Raw genomic sequence first — 12,278 nt, 5'->3', positions numbered from 1 at the left:
AGGGACAAAGACTGGGCTGGGTCAGAGACAGAAGGGCTGGGTCAGAGGCAGAAGGGCTGGGTCAGAGACAGGGTGATAGTGGGCTGGGTCAGAGACAGAAGGGCTGGAATGGGTCAGAGACAGAGATACTGGGCTGGGTCAGAGACAGAAGGGCTGGGTCAGAGAAAGAAGGGCTGGGTCAGAGACAGAAGGGCTGGGTCAGAGACAGGGTGATAGTGGGCTGGGTCAGAGACAGAAGGACTGGGTCAGAGACAGAGACAGAAGGGCTGGGTCAGAGACAGAAGGGCTGGGTCAGAGACAGAAGGGCTGGGTCAGAGACAGGGTGATAGTGGGCTGGGTCAGAGACAGAAGGACTGGGTCACAGACAGAGACAGAAGGGCTGGGTCAGAGACAGAAGGGCTGGGCTGGGTCAGAGACAGAGACACTGGGCTGGGTCATGGACAGAGAGACTGGGCAGGGTCAGGGACAGAGAGACTGGGCTGGGTCAGAGACAGAGACACTGGGCTGGGTCAGGGACACAGACCGGGCTGGGTCAGGGACAGAGAGACTGTGCTCGGTCATGGACAGAGAGACTGGGCAGGGTCAGGGACAGAGAGACTGGGCTGGGTCAGAGACAGAGAGACTGGGCATGGTCAGGGACAGAGAGACAGGGCTGGGTCAGGGACAGAGAGACTGGGCTGGGTCAGGGACAGAGAGACTGGGCTGGGTCAGGGACAGAGAGGCTGGGCTGGGTCAGGGACAGAGAGGCTGGGCTGGATCAGGGACAGAGAGACTGGGTCAGGGACAGAGAGGCTGGGTCAGGGACAGAGAGGCTGGGTCAGTGACAGAGACTGGGATGGGTCAGGGACAGAGACTTGGCTGGGTCAGGGACAGAGAGGCTGGGTCAGGGACAGAGACTTGGCTGGGTCAGGGACAGAGACCGGGCTGGGTCATGGACAGAGAGACTGGGCTGGGTCAGTGACAGAGAGACTGGGCTGGGTCAGGGACAGAGAGACTGGGCTGGGTCAGGGACAGAGAGACTGGGCTGTGTTAGGGACAGAGAGACTGGGCTGTGTCAGGGACAGAGAGACTGGGCTGTGTCAGGGACAGAGAGACTGGGCAGGGTCAGGGACAGAGAGACTGGGCTGGGTCAGGGACAGAGAGACTGGGCTGGGTCAGGGACAGAGAGGCTGGGCTGGATCAGGGACAGAGAGACTGGGTCGGGGACAGAGAGGCTGGGCCAGGGACAGAGAGGCTGGGTCAGGGACAGAGACTTGGCTGGGTCAGGGATAGAGAGACTGGGCTGGGTCAGGGACAGAAACTGGGCTGGGTCAGGGACAGAGAGACTGGGCTGGGTCAGGGACAGAGAGACTGGGCTGGGTCAGGGACAGAGAGCCTGGGCTGGGTCAGGGACAGTGAGGCTGGGTCAGGGACAGAGACTGGGCTAGGTCAGGGACAGAGAGACTGGGCTGGGTCAGGGACAGAGAGACTAGGCTGGTTCAGGGACAGAGAGGCTGGGTCAGGGACAGAGAGGCTGGGTCAGGGACAGAGATGCTGGGTCAGGGACAGAGATGCTGGTTCAGGAACAGAGAGGCTGGGTCAGGGACAGAGACTGTTTTGGGTCAGGGACAGAGACTGGGCTGGGTCAGGGATAGAGAGGCTGGGTCAGGGACAGAGATGCTGGGTCAGGGACAGAGAGGCTGGGTCAGGGACAGAGAGGCTGGGTCAGGGACAGAGAGGCTGGGTCAGGGACAGAGATGCTGGTTCAGGAACAGAGAGGCTGGGTCAGGGACAGAGACTGGGCTGGGTCAGGGACAGAGACTGGGCTGGGTCAGGGATAGAGAGGCTGGGTCAGGGACAGAGAGGCTGGGTCAGGGACAGAGACTGGGCTGGGTCAGGGACAAAGACTGGGCTGGGTCAGAGACAGAAGGGCTGGGTCAGAGGCAGAAGGGCTGGGTCAGAGACAGGGTGATAGTGGGCTGGGTCAGAGACAGAAGGGCTGGAATGGGTCAGAGACAGAGATACTGGGCTGGGTCAGAGACAGAAGGGCTGGGTCAGAGAAAGAAGTGCTGGCCCAGAGACAGAAGGGCTGGGTCAGAGACAGGGTGATAGTGGGCTGGGTCAGAGACAGAAGGACTGGGTCAGAGACAGAGATACTGGGCTGGGTCAGAGACAGAAGGGCTGGGTCAGAGACAGAAGGGCTGGGTCAGAGACAGGGTGATAGTGGGCTGGGTCAGAGACAGAAGGACTGGGTCACAGACAGAGACAGAAGGGCTGGGTCAGAGACAGAAGGGCTGGGTCAGAGACAGAGACACTGGGCTGGGTCAGAGACAGAAAGGCTGTGTCAGAGACAGAAGGGCTGTGTCAGAGACAGAAGGGCTGGGTCAGAGACAGAAGGACTGGGTCAGAGACAGGGTGATAGTGGGCTGGGTCAGAGACAGAAGGACTGGGTCAGAGACAGAGACAGAAGGGCTGGGTCAGAGACAGAAGGGCTGGGCTGGGTCAGAGACAGAGACAGAAGGGCTGGGCTGGGTCAGAGACAGAGATAGTGTATTGGGTCAGAGACAGAAGGGCTGGGCTGGGTCAGAGACAGAAGGGCTGGGCTGGGTCAGAGACAGAAGGGCTGGGTCAGAGACAGAAGGGCTGGGCTGGGTCAGAGACAGAGATACTGGGCTGGGTCAGAGACAGAGATACTGTGCTGGGTCAGAGACAGAAGGGCTGGGCTGGGTCAGAGACAGAAGGGCTGGGCTGGGTCAGAGACAGAAGGGCTGGGTCAGAGACAGAAGGGCTGGGATGGGTCAGAGACAGAGATACTGGGCTGGGTCAGAGACAGAGATACTGGGCTGGGCTGGGTCAGAGACAGAAGGGCTGGGCTGGGTCAGAGACAGAAGGGCTGGGCTGGGTCAGAGACAGAAGGGCTGGGTCAGAGACAGAAGGGCTGGGCTGGGTCAGAGACAGAGATACTGGGCTGGGTCAGAGACAGAAGGGCTGGGCTGGGTCAGAGACAGAGATACTGGGCTGGGTCAGAGACAGAGACAGAAGGGCTGGGCTGGGTCAGAGACAGAGATACTGGGCTGGGTCAGAGACAGAAGGGCTGGGCTGGGTCACAGACAGAAGGGTTGGGTCAGAGACAGAAGGGCTGGGCTGGGTCAGAGACAGAGATACTGGGCTGGGTCAGAGACAGAGATACTGGGCTGGGTCAGAGACAGAAGGGCTGGGCTGGGTCAGAGATAGGGTGATAGTGGGCTGGGTCAGAGACAGAGATACTTGTCTGGGCTGGGTCAGATACAGAAGGGCTGGGCTGGGTCAGAGATAGGGTGATAGTGGGCTGGGTCAGAGACAGGGTGATAGTAGGGGAAGAGAAGGTCCCACGGAGGGAAACTGGTCCCTTTCTCTGGCTCTTGTTCCTGGAGGAACCATGGAGTGGAGGCTTGGCTTAGTAGGGATATGACTTTCGGATATTTTTAGTTCACCGGGGAAAGTTTTGTATCTTTAATGAGGCTAACAGAGGTGTCGGAGTTTCTCATAGCCTAGTGATTAGAGTGTAGAGGTGGCAGGTAGCCTAGTGGTTAGAGTGTAGAGGCGGCAGGTAGCCTAGTGGTTAGAGTGTAGAGGTGGCAGGTAGCCTAGTGGTTAGAGTGTAGAGGTGGCAGGTAGCCTAGTGGTTAGAGTGTAGAGGTGGCAGGTAGCCTAGAAGTTAGAGCTTTGGTACAAATCTGTCGCTCTGCCCCTGAACAAGGCAGTTAACCCACTGCCACTAGAGGTGGCAGGTAGCCTAGTGGTTAGAGTGTAGAGGCGGCAGGTAGCCTAGTGGTTAGAGTGTAGAGGTGGCAGGTAGCCTAGTGGTTAGAGTGTAGAGGCGGCAGGTAGCCTAGTGGTTAGAGTGTAGAGGTGGCAGGTAGCCTAGTGGTTAGAGTGTAGAGGTGGCAGGTAGCCTAGTGGTTAGAGTGTAGAGGTGGCAGGTAGCCTAGAAGTTAGAGCGTTGGTACAAATCTGTCGCTCTGCCCCTGAACAAGGCAGTTAACCCACTGCCACTAGAGGTGGCAGGTAGCCTAGTGGTTAGAGTGTAGAGGCGGCAGGTAGCCTATTGGTTAGAGTGTAGAGGTGGCAGGTAGCCTAGTGGTTAGAGTGTAGAGGCGGCAGGTAGCCTAGTGGTTAGAGTGTAGAGGTGGCAGGTAGCCTAGTGGTTAGAGTGTAGAGGTGGCAGGTAGTCTAGAAGTTAGAGCGTTGGTACAAATCTGTCGCTCTGCCCCTGAACAAGGCAGTTAACCCACTGCCACTAGAGGTGGCAGGTAGCCTAGTGGTTAGAGTGTAGAGGCGGCAGGTAGCCTATTGGTTAGAGTGTAGAGGTGGCAGGTAGCCTAGTGGTTAGAGTGTAGAGGCGGCAGGTAGCCTAGTGGTTAGAGTGTAGAGGTGGCAGGTAGCCTAGTGGTTAGAGTGTAGAGGTGGCAGGTAGTCTAGAAGTTAGAGCGTTGGTACAAATCTGTCGCTCTGCCCCTGAACAAGGCAGTTAACCCACTGCCACTAGAGGTGGCAGGTAGCCTAGTGGTTAGAGTGTAGAGGTGGCAGGTAGCCTAGTGGTTAGAGTGTAGAGGCGGCAGGTAGCCTAGTGGTTAGAGTGTAGAGGCGGCAGGGTAGCCTAGTGGTTAGAGTGTAGAGGTGGCAGGTAGCCTAGTGGTTAGAGTGTAGAGGTGGCAGGTAGCCTAGAAGTTAGAGCGTTGGTACAAATCTGTCGTTCTGCCCCTGAACAGGCAGTTAACCCACTGCTCCTAGGCCGTCACTGAAAATAAGAATTTGTTCTTAACTGACTTGCCTGGTTAAATAAAGAATTTTAAAAAATCAAATAAAAAGTTGATTGGTCGCGTATGCAGATGTCACAGCAGGTGTTCCTGGCGCCTACAGTGCATTTCAATCCAGACCTACAGTAGGGCAGGCTTGGATTCGCCAAAAGGTTTTTTCCCCAGCAGCATTCCGTGCATACTGATCGTCGATGTTGGCGATGTCATTAACAAAATAGCCTCCAATACCCTACTCAGCAAACTGGATGCAGTCTATCACAGTGCCATCCGTTGTCACCAAAGCCCCATATACCACCCACCACTGCGACCTGTAGTGGCCCTCGCTACATATTCGCTACATATTCGTTGCCAAACCCACTGGCTCCAGGTCACCTATAAGTCTTTGCTAGGTAAAGCTACGCCTTATCTCAGCTCACTGATCATATACCAGCAGGTATATCTCACTGGTCACCCCCAAAGCCAACACCTCATTTGGCCACCTTTCCTTCCTACTACCACCACTACTACTACCACCACCACTACTACTTCCAGCACCACCACTACTACTACTACTTCCACCACCACCACTAATCACCACTACTACTACCACCACCACTACTACTACTACCACTACCACTACTTCCACTACCACTACCACTACTACTTCCACTACCACTACCACTACTTCCACCACCACTCCTACTACTACCACTACTACCTCTATCACTGCTACCACTACCACTACTACTACTACCACCACTACTTCCACCACCATCACTACTACTACTACTACTACTGCTACTACCACTACCACCACTACTACTACCACCACCACTACCACTACTACCACCACCACTACTACTTCCAGCACCACCACTACTACTACCACTACTACCACCACCACCACTACTACCACCACCACTACCACTACTACCACCACTACTACCACCACCACTACCACTACTACCACCACCACTACTACTTCCAGCACCACCACTACTACTACTACTTCCACCACCACCACTAATCACCGCTACTACTACCACCACCACTACTACTACTACCACTACCACTACTTCCACTACCACCACTACTACCACCACTACTACTACCACCACCACTACCACTACTACCACCACCACTACTACTTCCAGCACCACCACCACCACTACTACTACTTCCACCACTAATCACCGCTACTACTACCACCACCACCACTACCACTGCTACTGCTACTACTACGACAATTCATTAATGAATCCTACTATTGGTAATATTGTAAGGATCCATTGTCAGAATTATTCATTATTTGCATTATACATCAAACAGGCCGGCAATAATTTTATGATCGCCATGAACAAAAAGCCACTAATCAACTGAAACTGATGTGTAGTCTAGTTCTGTCTCAGATCCCAACCAGGCTGAGGGGTTACTCAGACCCTAACCAGGCTGAGGGGTTACTCAGACCCTAACCAGGCTGAGGGGTTACTCAGACCCTAACCAGGCTGAGGGGTTACTCAGACTCTAACCAGGATGAGGGGTTACTCAGACCCTAACCAGGCTGAAGGGTTACTCAAATCACAGAGACTGGATATAGGGCCAGTCTATAATTCATGGGATCTAACCTACTGGGGAACTGGATATAGGGCCAGTCTATAATACATGGGATCTAACCTACTGGGGAACTGGTTATAGGGCCAGTCTATAATGGATATAGGGCCAGTCTATAATACATGGGATCTAACCTACTGGGGAACTGGATATAGGTCATCCTTCCTACAGTCATTGGCATTAATACATCTTAATTTCGATTCTACCCATAAGTCTCTGTGCACTACTTTTGACCAGAGCTCTATGGGGTGCCATTTTGGGAATAAGCCACAATCTAGATACAGCTCTAATTCCCATGATGTATTACACCATTTAGATGTATTGATGCCAATGACTGTAGGAATATAATATATATAATATATATCCAGCTCCCCAGTAGGTTAGATCCCATCATCCAAAAGGATTCAATCATGATAAGGTCATCACATTAAACTCCACCCAGGTATCTTCTATCCCCCTGGGTTTTCTTGATTAATTACTGCCAATGATCTTTAATTCTCTGTCTCTCTTTCTAACCACAGTATTGTAGGACGTCCCAAATGGCAACATATTCCCTATATAGTGCACTACTTTTGACCAGGGCCCATAGAGTTCTGGTCAAAAGCAGTGCACTATATGGGTAATAGGGTAATGCCATTCGGGACGCTTGTAAGACTCCCCGTAGTGACGGTGCGTCCTTTAACTAATGAATTTATCTTTCTCCACAGACCATCACATTGTGGTCCGGATGTCAACGCTGTTTTCCCATTCATTCATAAGTAAGCAATCATAATTTTACAAGCGATTGTTTTACAAAACAATTCATAAGAAAAGCCCGTTTTAGGTCTCTAGCTGAAGATCGACAAACTCATATTCACATGGAAAACCGTAGTTTTAGAGGTAGGATACACGTACAAATGAATTGCCTATTCATTAGCTTAGGAAATCACAAAAACAACTTCATAACTCAATCTTTCTTTTTAGATGGTTTTTAATTGACCAAGCACAGGGGCCAATCAGCTGTAGAAACAACAACGTATGTCATATCAGACTATGATGTCAGTGAATATGAGAATGAAGTTGTCCGGCTGAGTTGGAGAACACTTATTTGAACTTAGCTAATTAAATCTAACATGACATATATAGTATTCCTAAAATAATGGGTTATTATCCTAGTCCACATCTGTTACAAAACAACACACGATAAAGATTATATCAGAATCCCCACACCAACCCCCCTCCCCAGATGTGCGTGTTGCCGGGATAAACTTTTGACTGCGCTATCCAAAACGGTCTGATAATCTAACAAAGCGTCTTACCTGAAGAAGCAGCGATCCCAAACCAAATCCGACAGAAACACGTCAAATCTCTCTTCATTTCCAATTCTCCAGTCCTGCGAAGGTTTAACCGATTCTTATTTTTACTACAAAACGTCGCGTGTTTGAGGTGTTGACTGCAAGAGCCGCAGAGAAAAAGGGGTCAAATAAAACTCGGTGAGGGATAACGGGACAAACTCAGGTGCGCGTAGTGTGGAAGTGGGAAGCGGTGACTCTGTCACTAGAACCGCACGAGGAGGATGTGCTGGGTGAAATGGAGAAAACTAAAATAAACCATTTCCTATTTCCCTGTTTAAAAAAAACCAAAGGATGAATCAAGTCCTGAATGGACCCACAATGGTTTCCTTTTCCCTCGCTCGTGACTGGCACGCACACATAGGACACACACACACGGGCACACGCACAACGCCACTCTCGTTCATAAAACAGGCTAAGCCTTCCAGTCACCGTGGAGGAATCCCACGAGAAATGTCCTTCCTGGAGTGAAGATGTAATCCCAACACTATATTATTACCACGTTAGACTGCTTCATTTAACTGGTATGTCACTGTTGCTTCTCTTGAAATTCAACACTACACACAGCCAAGTAATTTACCAATTCACAATTTTCAACTTTAACCTTAGACATACATAGGCGAGTTAATGACAGTTATATCCTTGACTCAGTCTCCTCCATTTATAAAGAATTGTAAAGAATTACACAATTTCCCAAATTCAACTTGTACTTTTTGACATTTAAAATCGTTAATGGGAGTTTTATCCTTTACTTGATTTAATCCCTGTTCAGGATCATATGACAACAATAACATTTTTGCAGAATTGAAAACTTGCTTTAATGGTTAACAATATACAATTAGATTCTGGTAAGGTCATGCCACAAACAAATATGTCTGTCAATATCAATTTCAGCCTCAGAGATCTTTAAGTCCCTTAGAGATGCTACAGGGCATCCGGAAAGTATTCAGACCCCTTCCCCTTTTCCACATTTTGTTACGTTACAGCCTTATTCTAAAATGGATACAATACTTTTTCCCCCTCATCAATCTACACACAATACACCATAATGACAAAGTGAAAACAGGGTATTAGACATTTTTGCAAATGTATTAAAAATTTAAAATAAAAAAATACATTTTCTACATAGTTATTCAGGCCCTTTCCTATGAGACTCGAAATTGAGCTCAGGTCCATCCTGTTTCCATTGATCATTCTTGACATATTTCTACAATTTGATTAGAGTCCATCTGTGGGAAATTAAATTGATTGGACATGATTTGTAAAGGCACACATCTGTCTATAGAAGGTCTCACAGTTGACAGTGCATGTCAGAGCAAAAACCAAGTCATGAGGTCGAAGGAATTGTCCGTAGAGCTCCGAGACAGGTTTGTGTCAAGGCACAGATCTGGAGAAGGGTACCAAAACATTTCTGCAGAATTGAAGGTCCCCAAGATCACAGTGGCATCCATCATTCTTAAATGGAAGAAGTTTGGAACCACCAAGACTCTTCCTAGAGCTGGCCATCCTGCCAAACTGAGCAATTGGGGGAGAAGGGCCTTGGGCAGGGAGGTGACCAAGAGCCAGATGGTCACTGACAGAGCTCCATAGTTCCTCTGTAGAGATGGGACAAACTTCCAGAAGGACAACCATCTCTACAGCACTCCACCAATCAGGCCTTTATGGTAGGGTGACCAGACAGAAGGCAGTCCTCAGTAAAAGGCACATGACAGCCCACTTGGAGTTTGTCAAAAGGCACCTAAAGGACTCCTGACCATGAGAAACAAGATTCTCTGGTCTGATGAAACGAAGATTGAATACTTTGGCCTGAAGGCCAAGCGTCACATATGGAGGAAACCTGACACCATCCCTATGGTGAAGCATGGTGGTGGCAGCATCATGCTGTGGGGATGTTTTTCAACGGCAGGGACTGGGAGACTAGTCAAGATTGAGAGAAAGATGAACGGAGAGAAAGATGAACGGAGCAAAGTACAGAGAGATCCTTGATGAAAACCTTCCCGAGAGTGCTCAGGACCTCAGACTGGGGCGAAGGTTCACCTTCCAAGAGGACAACGACCCTAAGCACCAAGCCAAGACAACACAGGAGTGGCTTCGGGACTAGTCTCTGAATGTCCTTGAGTGGCACAGCCAGAGCCCGGACCTGAACACGATCAAACATCTCTGGAGAGACCTGAAAATATCTGTGCAGCAACGCTCCCCATCCAACCTGACAGAGCTTGAGAGGTCCTGCAGAGAAGAATGTGAGAAACTCCCCAAATACAGGTGTGCCAAGCTTGTAGCGTCATACCCAAGAAGACTCAAAGCTGTAATCGCTGCCAAAGGTGCAACAACAAAGTACTGAGTAAAGGGTCTGAATACTTATGTAAGGGTGATAATTCAATTTTTTTATATATATATAAATTAGCAAAAAATTCTACAAACCAGTTTTTGCTTTGTCATTATGGGGTGTTGTGATGTCATTATGGGGTGTTGTGTGTAGATTGAGGGGGGAAACTAATTAATCCATTTTAGAATAAGGCTGTAACGTAACAAAATGTGGAATAAGGCAAAGGGGTCTGAATGCTTTCTGAATGCACTGTACATGTTTCTTCCATGCATGAGAACATGTTTCCACCCAATAACACAACTGACTGACACACAAACCAACTCTTACAGACGGACAAGGCTCCGCTGATAGCCCGGTGTAGCAGTGGTAAGGCGTTGGGACGGCTGTATGTAGGCCTTAACAGTTTGTGGGCACCGTTTGTCACCGTTAGAATACAATTTGTGTATTTGTTTAGTGTTGTGTTGTGGCTTTGCTGGCATCACCAAGTGTTTTGTTTCTGTTTGCCCCCACAAAGATTTAAAAATCGCCACTGGACTTATTAATGACCCAAGCCCAGCTCAGTTAATCCCTACCATTGTGTCACTGAGTTGTCATAATGCTTCAGTAAATGTTCATTACACCAGGGGTGTTGGTAGACACAATGTAAGTAACCTATTTCATGTCCCTCTAACAGCCCTAAAAGCCTCTGCTGATTATACAGCTATTGTCTGCAGTAATCATGTGCCAATAAACCAGTAATACTGTAAGCAACGTGGCGGTGTGCTCTAGTAGGAAATCCACTGTGTACAGCTCACCCTGCACTAATGTAACAGTATAACTTTCATCCGTCCCCTCGCCCCAACCCGGGCTCGAACCAGGGACCCTCTGCACACATAGACAACTGACACCCACGAAGCATCGTTACCCATCGCTCCACAAAAGCCGCGGCCCTTGCAGAGCAAGGGGAACAACTACTTCAAGGTCTCAGAGCGAGTGACGTCACCGATTGAAACGCTAACTAGCTAGCCTTTTCACATCGGTTACACTAACATAAATAACATTAGCATGTCTACTTCTGCTAAGCCTCCCCGTAAAGCAACGAAAACAAACAAGCATCCCAGAAAAAATGTACAAAATATCCACATTAACATATGGAGACTATGGATGGGTGTCTGAGCTGTAAATACAAATAAACTATAACCAGCCCCTATATCACTATAGACTAGACAATCACCTGCCCTATATCGCTATAGACTATCACCTGCCCTATATCGCTATAGACTATCACCAGCCCCTATATCACTATAGACTAGACAATCACCTGCCCTATATCGCTATAGACTATCACCAGCCCTATATCGCTATAGACTATCACCAGCCCCTATATCCCTATAGACTATCACCAGCCCCTATATCACTATAGACTATCACCAGCCCTACATCTAATGGGGATCCATAATAAACCCCAGGAAGAATAGCATCTGCCTACAAATACAAATGCACGCACACACACACACACACACACACACACACACACACACACACACACACACACACACACACACACACACACACACACACACACACACACACACACACACACACACACACACACACACACACACACACACACACACACACGCGGGTATAATCTCATAAGCATCATTAATTATCACTACGGATGGCATAGCACGTGGCATCAAGCTAATAAAACACAAATGACAGTTATCCCCCCCCCCCCCCCTCCTCCTCTTCAGGGACTTGTTGGGGTGTGAATGGGAAACATGTGCTAAGAGCCGGACCAGTTCTGTGTAACCAGAGCCCATATTAGTGCATTGAATAGGGAGCCATTTGGAACACAAGCCTGCTATCAGCTGTATATTATAGGAAGATACAGGACATCTGGCAGAGGCTAACAGCCTGCTATCAGCTGTATATTATAGGAAGATACAGGACATCTGGAAGTGGCAAACAGTCTGTAGTAACACACACACACAGAGGCCTGCTCACAGGGTAACACACACACACAGGCCTGCTCACGGGGTAACACACACACACAGGCCTGCTCACGGGGTAACACACACACACAGGCCTGCTCACGGGGTAACACACACACACAGGCCTGCTCACGGGGTAACACACACACAGGCCTGCTCACGGGGTAACACACACACACAGGCCTGCTCACGGGGTAACACACACACACAGGCCTGCTCACGGGGTAACACACACACACAGGCCTGCTCACGGGGTAACACACACAGGCCTGCTCAC

At 49.6% G+C, this 12,278-nt stretch overlaps 1 protein-coding gene across 1 annotated transcript in view; it reads right to left on the bottom strand.

Annotated features, from left to right (window-relative positions):
- LOC139390652 (fms related receptor tyrosine kinase 4) overlaps positions 1-7,756 on the bottom strand; it is a 229,918-nt gene extending 222,162 nt beyond the window's left edge. The window contains exon 1 of the mRNA XM_071137920.1: positions 7,667-7,756. Coding sequence (XP_070994021.1) covers positions 7,667-7,724 — 58 coding nt within the window. The 5' untranslated portion in view covers positions 7,725-7,756. The remainder of the gene's footprint in view (positions 1-7,666) is intronic.
- Between the last annotated feature and the right edge of the window lie 4,522 nt (positions 7,757-12,278).

Source organism: Oncorhynchus clarkii, chromosome 31 (genome assembly GCF_045791955.1).
Source record: "Oncorhynchus clarkii lewisi isolate Uvic-CL-2024 chromosome 31, UVic_Ocla_1.0, whole genome shotgun sequence".
NCBI lineage: Eukaryota > Metazoa > Chordata > Actinopteri > Salmoniformes > Salmonidae > Oncorhynchus > Oncorhynchus clarkii.
This window is presented reverse-complemented; position numbering and strand designations above follow the sequence as displayed.